This window comes from Tamandua tetradactyla, chromosome 20 (assembly GCF_023851605.1).
Source record: "Tamandua tetradactyla isolate mTamTet1 chromosome 20, mTamTet1.pri, whole genome shotgun sequence".
NCBI classification, from domain to species: Eukaryota; Metazoa; Chordata; class Mammalia; order Pilosa; family Myrmecophagidae; genus Tamandua; species Tamandua tetradactyla.
This window is the reverse complement of record NC_135346.1, coordinates 14,021,103-14,039,722: the sequence shown is the minus strand read 5'-3', so window position 1 is coordinate 14,039,722 and position 18,620 is coordinate 14,021,103. Positions and strand designations below refer to the sequence as shown.

Sequence of the window (18,620 nt, the reverse complement as noted above, 5' to 3'; positions counted from 1 at the left end):
TAAGATAGAATCACTATGTTGTTTTTCAATATTTGCAATTAAAAATATATATGGAGGGTGGGCCATGGTGGCTCAGCAGGCAGAGTTCTTGCCTGCCATGCTGGAGACCCAGGTTTAATTCCCAGTGCCTCCCCATGAAAAAAAAAAACAGATAAAAATATACATGGAAGCTCAGCTCAGCTTGATCAACTGACTATCTGTAACCTGGCAAGTGATTTAATCTTTCTATGCCTCAGTTTGCTCATTTGCAAATGGAGATACTGGTACTATTCTGAGCATGGTCCCCCCACCATCCCAGCCAAAGCTATCCACAATATGACACATAGCTATAAAGTTGCAAGCAACCATGTGTTATAACACTGAGAAAGGGACTCATCTTAAGTTCTATTTTGATAAAATATCAAGATGCCTTATAAAATGAACATTCAGCTACTCTAAAACACAGGAAACAATTAGTATTAAAATAATTTATTAGTATGCAATCAGCTATTTTATATATTTAGGGATTGCTTAGAAATAGTGTTTCAGAAGGTCTGTATAAACAATGTATTATTATGTCATCTCTTTACTAAATGTGTCCTGAACCAGACTGGAATCAACTTGTAGGCAATGGCAGTATTTACACTTCCTTTGGATCTCAAATCTACCACAATGTTAACAACATTTTAGGGCTCAACTAACAAATGCTGGTTGATTAACCATGACTAAAATTTAAGTTACACTTTAGCATAGGAAGGAACTCTCAATAAAATAGCTTTAATTATGATGAAAGCACTTTCTTCTAGTCATCTGCCTTGTCCACACACTTTGTAAGCCCTTCAAATTATCTAAGTAAAATTAGAGAACATATTCACCAAGGTATTTGACTCTTTTATTTCCCCATCAACAAAGACAGCAAGTAGCAGTTGCACTTGTGAGCTCACACTAATTCATTCCAATTACTCTTCTCTTAACTAAGTACATTCCTGCTTATGGACTCTAAAAGAAATTGCAAAAGAACAGAAAACCAATCTTCTTAGACATATAGGGAAGCTAGAGTTTTCTGAAACTACATGTAAAGTCGGATTTCTGCCTTCTATATAGTAAGCATATTGTTCTCTTACTATTCTACCAGAATACGTTTTCACATATTAAACTAATTACTCTCTTAAAGTATTGTATTATGTTCAAGTAGTGAAAGCAAGAATGGTGAATTCTATTGAATACTGTATTTGCTTATTATAATACTAGTTAAAACACCATTTACATTTTTTTTTACATATTCAGTAGTTGAACAAATGCATAATTCTTTTAAGCTAAGTGAAACTGCAAGTTAACACCTCACTGAAGAACATACATGAAATCACGATAATTTCTGAAATGAACTGAAATTCCTCTTTCCAACTTCTTTCAGGCCATGACTACTCCGCATGTTCTTGCTCTTGTCCTGGAATGAGCCACCGAATGCTCTCAGTTCGAATGGTAGCATACATAATAAAGCTAATTAAAAAGAATAAGGAAAAGACAAGCAACCAGTCCACACTTTTGATCAAAGTGCTAGGAAGAGGGCCTGTTTGGTCATCCTGAGTTACCACCACATTTTTCTTGGCTTCTATACCTGAAAGAGAAATCAAGTGGTTGAAATCAGATAGAGAAAGCACCCAGGGCTGATTTGTCTGAAGTATTATGCGTGGTATGCAAAATGATATGCATCTTAAAATAAACATCACCACTAGTATATCTGGGATGGATTTCATTGCCTGTCGGTATAATCTGTAACTTGCCTTTCTCCTCACCACATCAAAAGAACAGGAATCCATTCAGCTGTTCAAAGCTAAAACACTAGAATTTCTGTGAACTCATCAGAGGTTTCTTAGCCAAGCATCACAAGGGCTTTTTGTTCTCTTTTGAGACCAAAGTTCAACAAGTAACTAGTAAAACTATTCTCAGGAGTCTACAAAACATTTTCACAGGTTAGGTCATGCTAAATTCAAAATGCTTTTAAAGAATTTACTGAAAGAATTGTTAGAGCAACTAACCACCACTTGGATCAGAAATTCTCAAAGATGATGTGACTGCTGTTCCCATCTGTGTGCTGGTTTTCTTAGCGCACGGAACAAAATGGTGCCGTCTACCCTGTCAATCTAATGACAACCAGGGGTCCAGCAGACTTAGAATTTCTAAAGTTCTCATAAGCCCTTTATTTACTCTGAGCAGTTGAGTGCTTGGTTCTGTAGTGTTAGGTATAAGTAATTCATGCAACTCAATATATTTGGAAGATATGTTATAATTTATATATATTTCCAGTGAATATAATTTATATATCAGGAAGTAAAGTGCTCATATTTAACTTTTGAGAAGAGAACTTTCCCAGTTGAGGAAATTTCTTCAATTTATCTGTTCAAACTTTGTGAACAGCATAAAAAAAAAAAAGGCCATCTGTTTTGGCAAATTTTAAGGAATTACAACAGCATTTACAAATGGATTAACAAATGGAACTATACAGCAACAAAAATGAACACATAAGCATACATAACAATATAGATGAATCTCACAAACATAATGCTGAGAGGAATAGGCCAAACACAAGACTGTTATATACTGTATGTCTCCATGAACATAAAATTCAAAAAGAGACTACAGTCTATGGTATTAGGGGACAAAATTGTAGTTTTCTCTAGGGAATGTGAGCAGAATAGCAATGAGGGAGAGCTGATTACCCTGGGTGTTCACTTTGTAAAAATTCATCATGCTATACACTAATGATCTATGCATGCTTTTCTGTAATTAGTGTAAATGAAAAATGTACATAGAAAGGCACAGGAAAAGTATATGGTATGCAAATTATATCTCAATAAAGTCAAACTTTTTTAAAGGTATCTACAATCATAATTAAAATTACCTCTTTTTTGGGAGGGATTAACTTTTTATTTTGAAATAATTTCAAACTTATAGGACAGTTGCAAAATAATACAAAACCCATACAGAGAACTCCAACACACACCCACACAGACACTTGGATACCCAGATCCACCACTTTTAACATTTTCCACATTTTCTATATCATTCAATCCATCCGTCTGCAGATGTACTTTTATTTTTCATTGTTTTATTGTGAAAAACAACATATATACAAAAAAGCAAATTTCAAAGCATACCACAACAATTAGTTATAGATTTCAGAGTTTCAGGTTTACAGTTTCACAATTTTAGGTTTTTCCTTCTAGCTACTCCAAGACACTAGAGACTAAAAGAAAATATAATGAATCACCAGTCATACTCATTTGTTCAGTCCTATCTTCTCTGTTAGAGCTCCACCTTCTCCTCTGATCTGTCTCCCAATCTTATAAGAGTATTTGGGCTATGCCTATTCTAACTTTTTCATGTTGGAAGGGGCTGTCGTCAAAATGGAATGGGGGATAGAACTAGTTGATGTTCTGGAGAGGATGGCCCCGCTGGGTTTTAGGACTTATCTAGCCTAGGAACCATCTGGAGGTTGTAGGTTTCTGGAAAGTAATCATAGTGCATGGAACCTTTGTAGAATCTCAGAGAGAGCCCTCGGTTCTCATACAAGAATGGTTCTGGTTGGGGTTTGGCAAACTGTGGTAATTAGCAGTATCTAGCTGAACCTTGCACTAAAAGTGGCCTCCCATAGTGGCCTCTTGACTCTATTTGAACTCTCTCAGCCATTGATAGTTTATTTTGTTACAATTCTTTTCCCTCTTTTGGTCAGGAAGACATTGTCAATCCCACAGTGCCAGGGCCAGATTCATTCCTGGGAGTCATATCCCATGTTGCCAGGTAGACTTTCATCCCTGGATATCATGTCCCACATAGAGGGGAGGGTAATGATTTTACTTGCAGAGTTGGGGTTAGAGAGAGAGAGAAACCACATCTGAGCAACAGAAGAGGTCCTCTGGAAGTAACTCTTAGGCATAACTATAGGTAGGCGTTTGGGTGGTTTAAATGATCTGTCTAGGCAGGGTGAGTTAGATTATGTACTACAGAAAACTTAGGTTTTGGACAAAATAAACCTCTCTTCCTTTGGTCTCATAGAGGAGGTAAAGTTCTAAAATAAAATCTCTTCCTTACCCCAGTATTCTGATTTACCTTAATCCCGACTGGATCAGCTTTGTTCTTATCTCTAATAGAAGCCTTATATTTTTTCCAATTTCTTTAACAGTTGTTGTATGTGACAATGCTGCCTTTCAGACCTGCAGAATAAAATTACCTCTCCATGTTGGGCTGGCCACTGACTGACAAAGTTTTACACCTCAGAGTGAATCCTGAATCCTTCACTCAACATAAGGATAATAGCAGATCAGAACCCACAGAAGGCATACAAGCCCAGGAATAAAATTTCTTCTACAGCATATTTTTTCTACATACCCGTCTGATTAAAAATGAAGATTTTCAGAGTTTCCAGTGTTCGGTCTGTATGATTAAATCTAGCCATTGGTTTAGCTCCTTGAAATAATAAAATGTTGGGAACAGCTACGGTGCCAAACCTGGTAGAAAGGCTATAAGAGAAAGAAGTTGATCAGAAAACTTGAATTAACAGCGGGCTTGCTCGCACAATCACCATATCACAACAGGAGGAAGTAAATAAGGGAAGATCAGTTTGTGTAACTTTAAGAGGGTTCTGATACTCAAATTCAAACTTCAGGCTTTTAGTCTGTTTCTGACATCTCTGCCCGAGTCCTGGGAGCATCCCTGTTCTGCTCTGTGTGTTGTTTTCTACTACAATATGGGGCTACCCACAAAACAACTACTATTCTCCTGTTTAAGTTCCTAACTGCCAAAAATTCTAGCTCATGTATACATGCTTTGAAAACACAAACTATACTGATTTACCTGGCACAAGAAATTTCAAACTCTTCAGAATGCCCATCCCTATTCCTCAAAAAATCTCAACTTATGGTAAGCAATGAATTTGGTAAGTCAGCACAAGGGAATATATGATCTAGCACACAAACCAGGAAGTTCACAATTAGGGCATGGCAATTTGAAAGTAACATGATCTGTGTGGTATTGTTTCCCATTTACATAATGCACAGCAGTTATGGTAAGCCCTGAAGTCAAAAGCCTCTGGATTCAAAACTCAGTTCTGCCACTGAACAGTTGTGTGACCTGTGGGGAAGTTATTTAATGTCCCTAAGCCTCATACTCCATTAGGTGAATAGTAATAATACTAGATGATCAGATTTTTCCCTTTGTAAATATGCTGTAACTTAAGTATTAACATATGAGGAACACATATCCCAGCCCATAGAATAAGAACAAGTACTTTGCATTCTGCATAATTAAGGCACGAGGCACTTAGGACACACGGAGCTTGTCCTGGGTTGAATTGTGTCCCCCAAAGAGACATGCTGAAGTCCGAACCCCCAGTATTTGGGAAACGTAACCTTATTTGGAAACGGGGTCTCTGCAGATGTGATAAGTTAAGATGAGATTGTATGGAATTAGGGTGGGCCCTAGTCCAACATGGCTGGTGTCCTTCAAAGAGGAGGGAAACGTGGACACGGAAAAGGAGACACATGGAGAGAAGAAGGCTGTGTGACAGGGGCAGAGACAGGAATTACACTGCCCCAGCCTAAGGAATACCTGGCGCTACCAGGGGCAAGGAAAGCTCCTCCCCAAGAGGCTGCAGAGGGTGCCCAGCCCTGCCGACACCTGATTTCAGACTTCTAGCCTCCAGAACTGTGAAAGAATAAATTTCTGTTGTTTCAAGCCACCCAGTATACAGAAATTTGTTAGGGCAGCTCTAGAAAACTGATACAGAGATGAAGAAAACAAGGAACACAGCCAATAAAAGCTGGTGGAGAGAGGGGGAAGAGAAGACAACCCCATACCAAAAGTTCAGAGCGAACTGAGCAGGGCCGGTCCTGTATTGCCTTCCCACGGGCCACTCAGAGTCCTTGTGAGAATTAGATTCGTTGAGCAGTTTCTTTATGGTTTCAGATAAACGTTGGCAGTGATACTACCCACAGTGAAAAGCAGGGGAGTGCAAATGAATAGTTTTATTCAACTTCAACCTTTTATTTTCAAAATATTTTATCACCAACTTGACGTCTTCCAGATGTTCCAAATGTAATCGCACGCAGCCCTGGGTGACCTGCTAAGGAGCTCCCTAACCCGGGGAAGGAGAGGACACTCAGTTACCCAGGCCGTCTCGGCACTGCTGAGAGGAAATAAATAACATCTGAACAAAAGTTCTCTAAAATATTTCTTTGGACATTTAAAAAAGATAAAAGCCCACTGAACAATATGAAAGAAATGTAAAACAAGGGTAAAATGTCATTTTAAAGGACAAATCATTTTGTTAATTTATTAAGTATCTACTAGGAAACATGCGTGTAAGAATAAATGTAAGAAGAGAAAGGAAGGGAAAAGGGAGGGAAGGGGAGGAAAGAAAAATAAAATAAAATAAGGAAAGACAGAAATCCTAACTAGACATAGGAGGGGCGTGGCTCCCAGGGGTGGGGACCTAAACTGCAGGTTAAAGTCACAAAGGAATGCTACACTTGAGGTCTGAAATTCTACTACACAAGAAAACAGTGCCATCTTGAAAATATTATATACCCCCGAAAAGCTGTGTTTTAATCCTGATCCAATCTTGAGGGAACAGCCATTTGTTTTAATCCTGATTCAAGATTGTAGGTTGGAATCTTTTGATTAGATTATCTTCATGGAGATGTGGCGTGCCCAATTGTGGGTAGTGATCTTTTGTTTAGATGGAGATGTGACTCTACCCATTCCAGGTGGGTCTTGATTAGTTTACTAGAATCCTTAGAAAGAGGAAACATTTTGGAGAAAGGACAGAGCCAAAAGAAACTTCAGAGCAGAGCTGATACAAATGCTGAAACTTAGAGAACAGAGACATGGATATTTAGAGATGCTTGGAGCCCAGCAGACATCACCATGAGATGTTAAGCCAGAATCTACGGAGAGCCAAGGGAAGCCAAGAGATGAAAAGTCAGCCCCAGAGAAGCAAAGTGCGAAACCGTCACAGGAACAGAGGCTGAAGGCATCAGAGCCCAGGAACGAGGGGTGAGCAGATGCCAGCCATGTGACTACCCAGCCGACAGAGGTGTTCCTGACCCACTGGCCTTTCTTGAGTGAAGGTAATCTCTTGTTGGTGCCTTAATTTCGATGCTTTCACTTCCTTAGAACAGTAAACTTGTAACTTATTGAATTCCCCTTTTTAAAAGCCACACCAGTTCTGATATATCGCACTCTGGCGGCTTACAAACTAACACTACCACCCTCACTTGCTCTTGTACTTCCCTTCCTTCAATCTCATTTCAAAGCTCATGCCCACTTTCTCTGCTTTTCACTTAAAACAGTTAAGTCCTCCAATAAGTGCAACCATCATCCAAAAGGATGAGCTGTCAACCATGCTGAGGAAAGATACCTGCTGTGCTGAGATGCATCCAGTGCCAAAAAATGAAGAGCTGGAAATGCCCGTGGCAAAGAATTAAAATGAGGGGCTAAACTGGCAGAAAATCGGCACCAAGGGGTGTAAAACAGGACTAAAGTGCAGTCACTACCGTTCGGGTTTAGAAAGTCCATAAGGTCCTGTGATAAAAGAAACAAGTGTTAAAGTCAGCAGTAAATGTATATGCATATTCTTCTAGAAGGATTCCCAAGAAACAGGAAATAACATGGCCACCAGGAAAAAGAACTGGTAGGTGGAGAGAGGGTTAGGAGGGAGACTGCATTGTGTACTCTTTAAACTCTTTTAGATTTTTTTTTTTTTTTTTTTTTTTTTTACATGGGCAGGCACCGGGAATTAAACCCGGGTCCTCTGGCATGGCAGGCAAGCGTTCTTGCCGCTGAGCCACCGTGGCCCTAAAATCTTTTAGATTTTGAACCATATGAGCCCACATATTGGCAGAAAAGTATTACCAAATGGTAAGTTATGAACCTTCTATTATAACAGAGCCATTGTAATGTTTTCCATAATTCATCAATTCAAATACAAGCTCTGCAGGGCACAGGCCACTGCCCTGCATCAATGGCTCAAAGGAGCACTCTGACCTCAGACCCCAACTGTCATCTCAGCAGATTATGTGTACTAAACAACTGGTTCAATATATTTGGTCAAAGGTTAGTTCAATGGAAGTGTGCCCCAACCCTGCCACCACCCTCACTCAGACTGTTCAAACTGCTCTCTCCTGGACATTGTGTGTGACGCTCGTGAAACACTCCTGCAGAGCTCAGGCCTGACATTTCCCAAGCATCAGGGGCGGGGGGGAGGCGAGTGGTGACCCCTGCATTTGGGGGCAGCTACGTGCACTAAATACACCATACCCTCGTTTAAAATAAGCAGGATTTACTTCTCTTCTACCAGCAGCCTAGAATTCATCCTCATCTTCTTAATGATCCTACAAAAATTATCAGTCAACATCCCAGAATTCACTTTGGAATCATTTATTCAGCTATCTAGAAAAGCATAGCTGGGTTTGGAATAATTGTCTCAGCTCTCTCTTCAGAGGAAACAATGGATTCACACTCTTTGGAGGAGAAAGAAACTTTTCATCAATAAAATCTACTTCCCAGTGGCTTCACTGGTCCAAATAATGCTAAATTATCAGATATTTTTAATTTTGCTTCTATAGTAAATTTGGAATCTTCTGCACCTGGAAGCTTTTGTGCCAAGCACCTATCTATCCATTAGGATTTTTAAGCTGAAGCTTGAATGATGACATTACTGCACAGAAGACCATGTTTAGGGCACCTAAAAAGCATCATCAACACTTTTTTCCCCTTTCCCTATAAATATCATAGAGAGAAAAGGCAATTTCAATGATAGAGCATTATGTTATTCTACTTACAGTACAATAACAATTATGACCCTCCATGTGCAAGTTTATAGAGAATTAAATATTAAAATCAGTGCTAAAAAAAAAACAAAAAATAAAATAAAATTAATGTGCTGAAAATTCAGAGAGACAGAAAGCAGAGTACAGATTATCAAGGGCCAGGAGGGGGACTGGGGCGTTCGGGCTTAATGGTGCAGAGTTTCTGTTTGGGATAATGGAAAAGTTTTGGAATTGGATTGTGGTGATGGTACTTAATATATACTGAATTTTACACATTAAAGTGGCTAAAATGGGAAATTCTGTGTTATGTAAATGTTACCACGATAAAAATATTTTTAAAAATTAATATGCTGAAAAGAATAAAAATACCAAATATTTTGTTTCTTACCTGTGACATATTTAAAATTTTCAGAGTGAGATTTTCCAACCCTGTCACATTTCTCTCCTCACAGTTCACCTTTGGGGATTTTAGACTTTCGGTGTTATTGGAGCCGTCCGCCGCGGCTAGGTCAGACTCTGCCGCTTCTGGCTCTGTGTAATACTCCTCCTCTCGATCAGGGAAGTTTGCTGCAGCACTGTCCAGAGAGAAGAGGCTCTCTCTGCCTCTGCACCTTGAGTCCTCCTCCCCTCTGGCCCCACAGGTGCCATCGCTGGGCTCTGAGCGCACTGTGTCGTCGGCTTCCCCAGGGATCACAGACAGCATCACCGTGCGGGCACCCGCGGCGTCCAGCCCCGCCACTGCGCTGGCCTCTTCTGCGGTCGTGTCCTGGCCCGTCAGGCCCCGTGGGGGCTCCTCCTCACGCCGGCCCACAGCCCTCTCCTGGACAGGGTGACCAGGCTGCTCCGCAGACCACAACGGACCACCTCCCTCTGCAACTAAAAGGTGGCAGGATGTTCAGTCACATTTGTCTTCAAAATAAATGAGCCACAAATAGTCATAGTTCTCCTGAAATAAGAAATTCTCCCCTAAAATTTCCATTAAACTACCAGAGAGCCACTCACCATTCTCTAGGCCATGAAGAATGTGCTCACGGGGGGATACTAGCTGAGTGGTGAGTGCCAAACGAATAAATGGACTAATTCACAGCTCACTCAAAAACCCACTGGTGGGCAGGCCACAGCGGCACAGTGGCAGCGTTCTCACCTGCCGTGCCAGAAACCTGGGTTCGATTCCCACTGCCTGCCCATGTAAAAAAAAAAACCCACTGGTTGTCATCCGGATTATAACCAAATACATTCCAGTGCAGGCATCCAGTTAGAAAATATAATACACACCTTTTAACATTTTCTTTTATTTGATGAGAAGACCCAAGAAAATAGTAATGGCTTTATGGAAAGTTCTACTATGGCAAAGTATCTGTGCATGCACTTGAGATGGGCAGGACCATAGCTACCCTCCCCGTGCAAGAGATAACCAAGCAAAGGCACACAGAAGTTCCACAGAATGCCCAAAGGCACTCAATGAGTAAGCAGCAGTACCAAGTCCAGGAGCAGAGTCTTCTGGCTACTAGTTCAAAACAGGCCTTCCCCAAAAATATGGAACTATTAAACTTTACCATCAGGAAATCCCCTGATAATGTGTCAAACTTTAGGGATCTCCAAATCAATAGCCCATGCCCTTGATCCTGAGGCTTACTCTTGTGAAGCTTATGTAGGTAGCATAGAAGTGTAGACTACCTATAGGCATATGCCTAAGAGTTACTTCTGGAGGACCTCTGTTTGTGCTCAGATATGGCCTCACTCTCTCTAAGCCCAAATCTACAAGTGAAAGTCTCCCTGGCGGCATGGGAGAGGACTCCCAGGGATGAATCTGGCCCTGGCTCTGTGGGATCAATAATTCCATCCCGACTAAAAGAGGGAAAAGAAGTGTAATTAATAAAATATCAGTGGCAGAGAGAGTTCAAATAGAGAGGCTACTCTGGAGGTTGTTCTTACACAAGCTTCAGTTAGACACTGCTACCTTCCATAACCTGCAAACCCCAACCAGGACCATTCCAGTTCTAAAGAACACCTAGGGCAACATATAAGATTCCACAAGGGTTCCATGCACTAGAGTAACTTTCTAGAAACCTAAACCTCCAGATGGGTCCCAGGACCAGATAAGTCCTGAAACCTAGAGGGCCCAGCCTCTCCAGAACATCAGATAGTTCCATCTTCCTACCCCATATTAGTGACAGACTCTTCCAACATGAAAAAGTTAGAATGGCCATAGCCCAGAACACTCCTAAAGAGAAGGAGAGAAAGATGATGGTGGAGCTACACAGAGAAGGTAGGATTTAACAAATGAATATGATTGCTGAATAATAAAGTGATATCTCTTTCAGTCTCCTGTATCTCAGAGCAGCTAGAAATAAAAACCTAAAATTGTGGAATCGTAACCCATGTCAAACTCTGAAATATGTTCTACAACTAATTGTGGTGCTGTGCTTTGAAATTTATTGCTTTTTTGTATATATGTTATTTTTCACAAAAAAAAAAGAAAGAAAATAAATAAATATACGAATAAAGTTAAAAATAAAAATAAAAAGGCCTTCTCTGTCTTGCCATGATACCTCTGGGATACTGGGTGGTACTGTCTGAGGAACAATTGCTCAAGCCTTACAGCAGCTCCTCCTAATATCCTCTCTGACACATGGATTCTGCTTTCCTGCTTGCTGCACAGGGGCAGCTACTCTTGGGAGTGTTAGGAGACGTGGGCAGGGGGGCAGGGGTGGCAGCAAGAGGAAGAAGAGGAAGGCTCTGCTCCTACTTTAGAGCCACAGGTGGCTCCAAGGCAAAATGTTCAGATAAGGGGGAGTCCTGGGAAGTCTTGTGTGTCCACTGAGCAATCCACATTTGCCTCTGGAGAATGACTGCCCTCCAACTCTCAACCCAAAACCAGCTGCCAGACTCTGTGCCAGGCACTATAGCCCCTGCCCTCAGCAAATTGAGCTAGGGAATCACCAGCTCTGAAACGAGATCTTCTGCACAACAGTGTGTCATCGCAGTGTAAATGACCAATTTGTTGCTAAATTAGGAAGAAGTCTGGAAACTTCCTGGGGTACACACATTTGCATAAAATCTCAAGGAATTTCCCAACAAATCTGAAGATTCAATCTGCAAGTCAAAAATATTCACTGGGTATTCTGCTTTATGGCCGATGAAGTAACAGGAATCAAATTTTCCCTCCCCCCTAAAATAATCAAAAATAATTACAGAACATAGGAAACAACAGTTTCAGTACACTAGAAATCAAACAACAAAGGGCAATGATCCCTGAGACACAGGAAGCAAATTAAATGAGCCCTATAGTTGTTACAACTTACTGTCTTGAAAGAGTTTCCGGCCATGGTTCAAGGAGGGGATACCTAGAAAGTGCAGAAGACTCTGAGTTGAGGATATGGGGTTGAGAGTCCAGGGAGGACAAAGATGCTATAATTTTCAGGAAAGAATATTAGAGAAGAAGAGCTGCAGAAGCAGGGTGGTAGTTGGGGGGAGGCTACTCCAGAGAAATGAAGAAAGTAACCCCTGATCACCACTTGCACGTAGATAAACTACCAAAGGACCCAAAAGGATAAGAGAGTACAGTACCCAACAGTCACAAAGAGCAGGACTAGTGAAGATGAAAACTACAATGTCTGAGATGAAAATTACACAGGCAAATTAGAGATTGCAAAAGAAAAGATGAGTGAATTTGAAGGCAGAGCGATAGTATTAATATAAAAAGAAACAGGAAAATAAATCTGAAAAAATGAAAAGAGCATCCGTGAGCTACGGGAAAACTTCAAGCGGCCTAATGTACAAGTAACTGAAGTACCTGACAGAGAGAAGAGGTTGGGATAATAGAAAATATTTGAAGAAATAATAACCGAAAACTTCTCAAATTTGACAAAAACTAGAAATCCATAGATCTAAGAACCTCAACAAACCCTAAATTCAATGAACTATACCAAAGCAGTAGATGAATAAATAAAAGGGATCCTCAATAAGATTAATAGCCAATTTCTCATCAGAAACCATGGAGGCCAGAAAACAGTGGGATGACAATTTTAAAATGCCAAAAGAAAAAAACTGTCAAACAAGAATTCTATACCCAGCAAAACCATCCTTTAAAAATAGAGGAGAGAGGGGTGGGGCAAGATGGTGGCATAGCAGTGTGTGGAATTTAGTTAGTCCTCTAGAGCAGCTAGTAAATAGCAAGGAACTATCTGGAGCAGCCATTGGAGGGCATCCATGACTGTACAGTCAGTAAAGCCCCTAAACTGTGGAAGCTGGCACCCCGCCCCCACGGGAGACCCCCCCATAGGAAAAAGAATGGGAAAAACACTACTAAGAGCAAGGGAAAATAGCTTAACCAAGCTCCAATTGTGGTTTTAATTAACAAGTTTGGACTGCTGAATACATGCTCAAAGCACAGATTATAAACTCAGAGCAAACAGGAAAGGAACCTTGAGTTCTCCACTGGCAGTGAGAAGGTGAGGCTGGCAGAAAACAAACAAAAAAAAAACCAAAAAACAGACTTTTGGAATTGGCCGAGCTCAGAATACTGGAAAAGGGCTGGGCCCCAAGAAAGGGGGACCATAGAATATGGGGCACAGTCAAGAGTTGGATACCAACTCCAGCTCTTGACTGGCCAACCTTGTCAGCTAGGAACTACCTCTAAAAAGGTATTTCTTTTTTTCTTTTTTTTTTTTTTAACTATTCTAAGTAGCTCATTAGAGAAAACTTCAGGCATTTTCAAGTGTCAGCACTGACCCAGGCAAGGGAGGAGTTGACATAAGTCTGATAACAAAGTAACTAGTCAAGTGAAAGAGATAATTTGCTAAAGGGCACATCTTCCCCCAGAAAGGGGGGTGCGGGCCCAGCTCAAGTGGAGGCCCTCATTCAGATAATTCAGACCCCAGGGCCTAGAAAGCAGAAGCAACCTAAGCCCCCTTCTACCTCAGCCTCTGTCTCAAGGACGCTCCTGGCAGGGAGGGGCTGCTGAGAATTAAAGGTATTGCATCACTTGAAGCAGGTGGGAAGTGTGGGCTGACAAGCGCCACCTGCTGGGCAGGATAGGAAAAGCCCAGGGTCAAGAGGCTCTACAGGAAAGTCTGACAACGTGCAGGGTCTCATCCTCAGGGAAACTTGACACTGACCACATCCTACTCCTGAGACCTGCGCCTGTCTGGTCTGGTTGGGGTCGATCATATCTGGGGAGTCCCTCCTCAAAAAAAAAAAAGGTTCCATACAGGCAGCACAAGAACAAGAAAAAGAAGAGCAGAAAAATGCTGATCAGTTAAACAGAAGCTTTACTAGCAATCTAGAATAATCTGAACTGAATGCCAAGGAACAGATACCGAACAAAGCCAACCAACAAGGAAGCCTGAGGTAAAAGTGGAAACGACCTCCAGAATAACCTAATCAAGGAAATCAGATGCCTAGATACCAGCAGAAAAATCACAAAGCATACAAGGAAAAGCAAAGATATGCCCAGTCAACGGAACAAATGAACACTTTAAACAAGAATTAGGAGTTGAAACAACTAATTAAAAATATTTTAATTAACTAACATACTGTGCTGGTTTGAAAGGAAGCATGCCCCCTAAGAAAGGCCATGTTTTAATATAAATCCCATTTCATAAAGGTAGAATAATCTCTATTCAATACTGTATGTTTGAAACTGTAATGAGATCATCTCCCTGGATGATGTGATTTAGTCAAGAACGGTTGTTAAACTGGATTAGGGGATGACATGTCTCCACCCATTTGGGTGGGTCTTGATTGGTTTATTGGAGTCTTATAAAAGAGGAAATATTTTGGAGAATGAGAGATTCAGAGAAAGTAGAGAATGCTGCAGCACCACGAAGCAGAGTCCACAAGCCAGAGACCTTTGGAGATGAAGAAGGAAAATGTCTCCTGGGGAGCTTCATGAAACAGGAAGCCAGGAGAGAAGGTAGCAGATGATGCCCTGTTCACCATGTGCTCTTCCAGCTGAGAGAGAAGCCCTGACTGTGTTCACCATGTGCCTTCTCACTTGAAAGAGAAACCCTGAACTTCATCGATCTTCTTGAACCAAGGTATCTTTCCCCGGATGCCTTAAATTGGACATTTCTATAGACTTGTTTTGATTGGGACATTTTCTCGGCCTGAGAACTGTAAACTAGCAACTCATTAAATTTCCCTTTTTTAGCTTCCGGCAGCTGGGTCTGGGGAACAGGCGGAAGGCGCCATGTCCAGCTGCTAAGGTGGCGAGAAAAAGCCCCTGAAGCAGCCTAAGAAGCAGGCCAAGGGAATGGACGAGGAAGATAAGGCTTTCAAGCAGAAACAAAAAGACCAGAAGAAACTCAAAGAACTAAAAGCAAAAGCTGCGGGGAAGGGCCCTTTGGCCACTGGTGGGATTAAGAAATCTGGCAAAAAGTAAGCTGCTCCTTGTGCCTGGGGCCATCGTGACTCCTCCTTCAATTCCTTTTTAGACATCTGGATTCCCTGCTGTAACACCTTTCACCACCTATAGCTAGAATGAAGTTTTGTCTTGGAGCCTATTGTACATCGAAGAATAAACTTTTGTAGGAAAAAAGATACCACACAATGGCTCATTTCTTGTTAGTTCTCACTCTGCCATTCCTACTTTAACTGTGAAATCAGAATAAGCCAAGTCCAGAATCATTCCAGTCTGCTCTTCAGTCTTTTCTCTGCCTCAAATTCTGTACCACCTAGAATTAAATCAACTCAATTGAAAAAAAAAATTCCGTTTTTAAAAGCCATTCCATTTCTGGTATATTGCATTCCAGCAGCTAGCAAACTAGAACACATATTAAACCAATTCAAAAATTAACAAGTTGAAGGAAAATATGGCAATAGAGATGAAGGACATAAATAAAACACTAGGCACCAAAAAAAGACACTAGGTGACCTTAAAGAAGAACTCAAAAACTTGAAGAAACTAATGGCAGAACTTATGAGAATGAAAGTCATAACAGAAGAGATGAAAAACCCAACAGAGACTTAGAAAAGCAGATCTGAAAAGGCAGAAGAAATGATTAATGCCCTAGAGGACAGAACATCTGAAATCCTAAACACAAAAGAAAAGATAAGGAAAAGAACGGAAAAAATACGAACAGGAGGGAATTGAATAACATAAAAGTGCATAAATATATGTATTATGGGTGTCCAAGAAGGAGAAGAGAAAGTAAAAGGAGATAAAGAATAATGGGGGAAATAACCACTGAAAATTTCCCATCTCTTATGAAAGGCATAAAATTGTAAATCCAAGAAGTGCAGCGTACCCCAAACAGAATAGATCCAAGCAGACACTTATAATCACATTGTCAAATGTCAAAGACAAAGAGAGAATTCTTAAACAGCAAGAGAAGTGATCCATCACATACAAGAGAAGCTCAACAAGACTATGTGTGGATTTCTCAGCAGAAACCATAGAGGCAAATAGGCAGTGGTATGATATGTTTAAGATACTGAAAGAGAAAAACTGCTAACCAAGAATTCTATATCCAGCAAAACGGTGCTTCAAAACTGAAGGAGAGTTTTAAATATTTTCAGGCAAACAGACACTGAGAGAGTCTGTGAACAAGAGGTGTGCTCTACAACAAATACTAAAGGGAACACTAAACATAGGTAGGAAAAGACAGAAAAGAAAGGTTTGGAGAAGCGTCTAGAAATGAAGACTATCAGTAAGGGTTTAAAAAAAAGAGGGGAAAACTAATAAAATAAAATCCAAAATACAAAATGGTAGAACGAAGTACTCTTTACAATAAGAACATTAAATGTTAATGGATTAAATTCCTCAATCATAAGTTACTGACAGAATGGACTGAAAAACAGGACCTATCCATATACGTTCTACAAGCAACTCACTTTAGACCAAACAGGACAGAAATAGGTTGAAAGTGAAAGGGTGGAAAAATATATGTCATGCAAACAACCAGAAAAGAGTGGGGGAAGCTATACTGATATCAGCAAATTAGACTTCAAATGTAAAAAAATTAAAAGAGACAAAGAAGGACACTATGTATTAATAAAAGGGACAATCCAAGAAGATATAAAAAACATAAATATTATGCATTAAGCCAGAGTGCCCCAAAATACATGAGGCACACACTGAAAACACTGAAGTGACACTTCTACAGTAATAATTGGGGAATTCAATACACCATTTTCATCAATGGATAGAATATCTAGACAAAAGATCAATAAAGAAACTGAGATTTTTGAATAGTACAATAAATGAACTAGACTGAACAGGCATTTACAGAACATCACATCCCACAAAAGCAGGATATGCATTTTTCTCAAGTGCTCATGGATGATTCTCCAGGATAGATCACTTGGGTCACAAAGTAAGTCTCAATAAACTTAAAAAGATTGAAATTATACAAAACACTTTCTCAGATCATAATGGAATGAAGTTGGAAATCAATGACAGGCAGAAGGTTGGCAAATTCACAAATATATGGAGACTAAACAATACAATCTTGAACAACCAGTGGGTAAAAGAAGAAATTACAAGGGAAATCAGTAAATACCTTGAGGCAAATGAAAATGAAAACAATAACAGCTCAAAACTTATGGAATGCAGAAAGGCAGTGCTGAAAGGGAAATTTATTACCCTAAAAGCCTATATTTAAAAAGAAGATTAAAAAAATCAAGGAATTAATTGTTCACCATAAGGAACTAGAGAAAGAACAGCAAACTAACTCAAAGCAAATGAAAGGAAAGAAATAAAAATTAGAGCAGAGTAAATGAAATTAAGAACATGAAAACAACAGAGAGAATCAACAAAATGAGAATTTGGTTCTTTAACAAAATCAATAGAATTGATGGATGCTTAGCTAGGCTGACAAAAGAGAAAGAGAGAATACAAATAAATAAAATCAGAAATGAGAGAGGGGACATAACTACTGACCCCACTGAAATAAAGGAGATAAGGAGAGGATACCATGAACAACTATATGCTAACAAACTAGAAAACATAAACTAAATGGACAACCTCCTAGAAAAGCATGAATAACTAACATTGTCTCAAGAAGAAATAGACAGCCTCAAAAAACCAACTGTAAATAAAGCGACTGAATCAGTCATCAAATAGCTCCAAAAAAGAAAAGTCTAGGATTAGATGGCTTGGTAGATGCTTCTACCAAGCATACAAGAAAGTATTAGTACTAATCCTGCTCAAACTCTTCAAAACTATTGAAGAGGAGGAAAAGCTACCCAATTCACTTTATGAAGCCAACATCACCCTAACACCAAAGCAAAACAAAGATACTACAAGAAAAAAAGAATTACAGACCAATCTCTTTAATAAATATAGATGCAAAAATTCTCAAAAAAAAAGGAAGCAAACAAACAAACAAACAAAAATGTGCAAATTGAATCCAGCAGCACATTAAAAGAATTACACACCATGACCAAATGGGATTTATTCCAGGTATGCAAGGCTGGTTCAACGCAAGAAAATCAATTAATGTAATACACCATATCAATAGATCAAAGCAGAAAAACCACAAGATCATCTTGATTGATGCAGAAAAAAGCATTTCACAAAATTCAACAGCCATTCTTGATGAAAACACTTCAAAGGATAGGAATAGAAGGGAATTTTCTCAACAAGATAAAGGAAATATATGAAAAACCCACAACTAACATCATACTCAATGGGGAAAAAGTGAAAACTTTCCCTCTAAGAACAGGAAAAAGAGAAGGATGCCCACTGTCACCACTGCTATTCAACATTTTGCTGGAAGTTCTACCCAGAGCAGTTAGGCAAGAAAATGAAACAAAAAGCATACAAATTGGAAAGGAAGAAGCAAAACTTTCACTGTTTGCAGATGACAT

General features: G+C 39.9%; 1 protein-coding gene and 1 pseudogene across 1 annotated transcript in view; one reads left to right on the top strand and one right to left on the bottom strand.

The window, feature by feature from the left end:
• Positions 1-849: 849 nt before the first annotated feature.
• TXNDC15 (thioredoxin domain containing 15) overlaps positions 850-18,620 on the bottom strand; it is a 32,359-nt gene continuing 14,588 nt past the window's right edge. The window contains exons 2-5 of the mRNA XM_077138501.1: positions 9,196-9,683; positions 7,397-7,560; positions 4,369-4,499; positions 850-1,597 (exon numbers count right to left, since the gene is read on the bottom strand). Coding sequence (XP_076994616.1) covers positions 1,401-1,597; positions 4,369-4,499; positions 7,397-7,560; positions 9,196-9,683 — 980 coding nt within the window. The 3' untranslated portion in view covers positions 850-1,400. The remainder of the gene's footprint in view (positions 1,598-4,368; positions 4,500-7,396; positions 7,561-9,195; positions 9,684-18,620) is intronic.
• On the top strand, positions 15,001-15,313 carry LOC143664445 (translation machinery-associated protein 7-like; annotated as a pseudogene).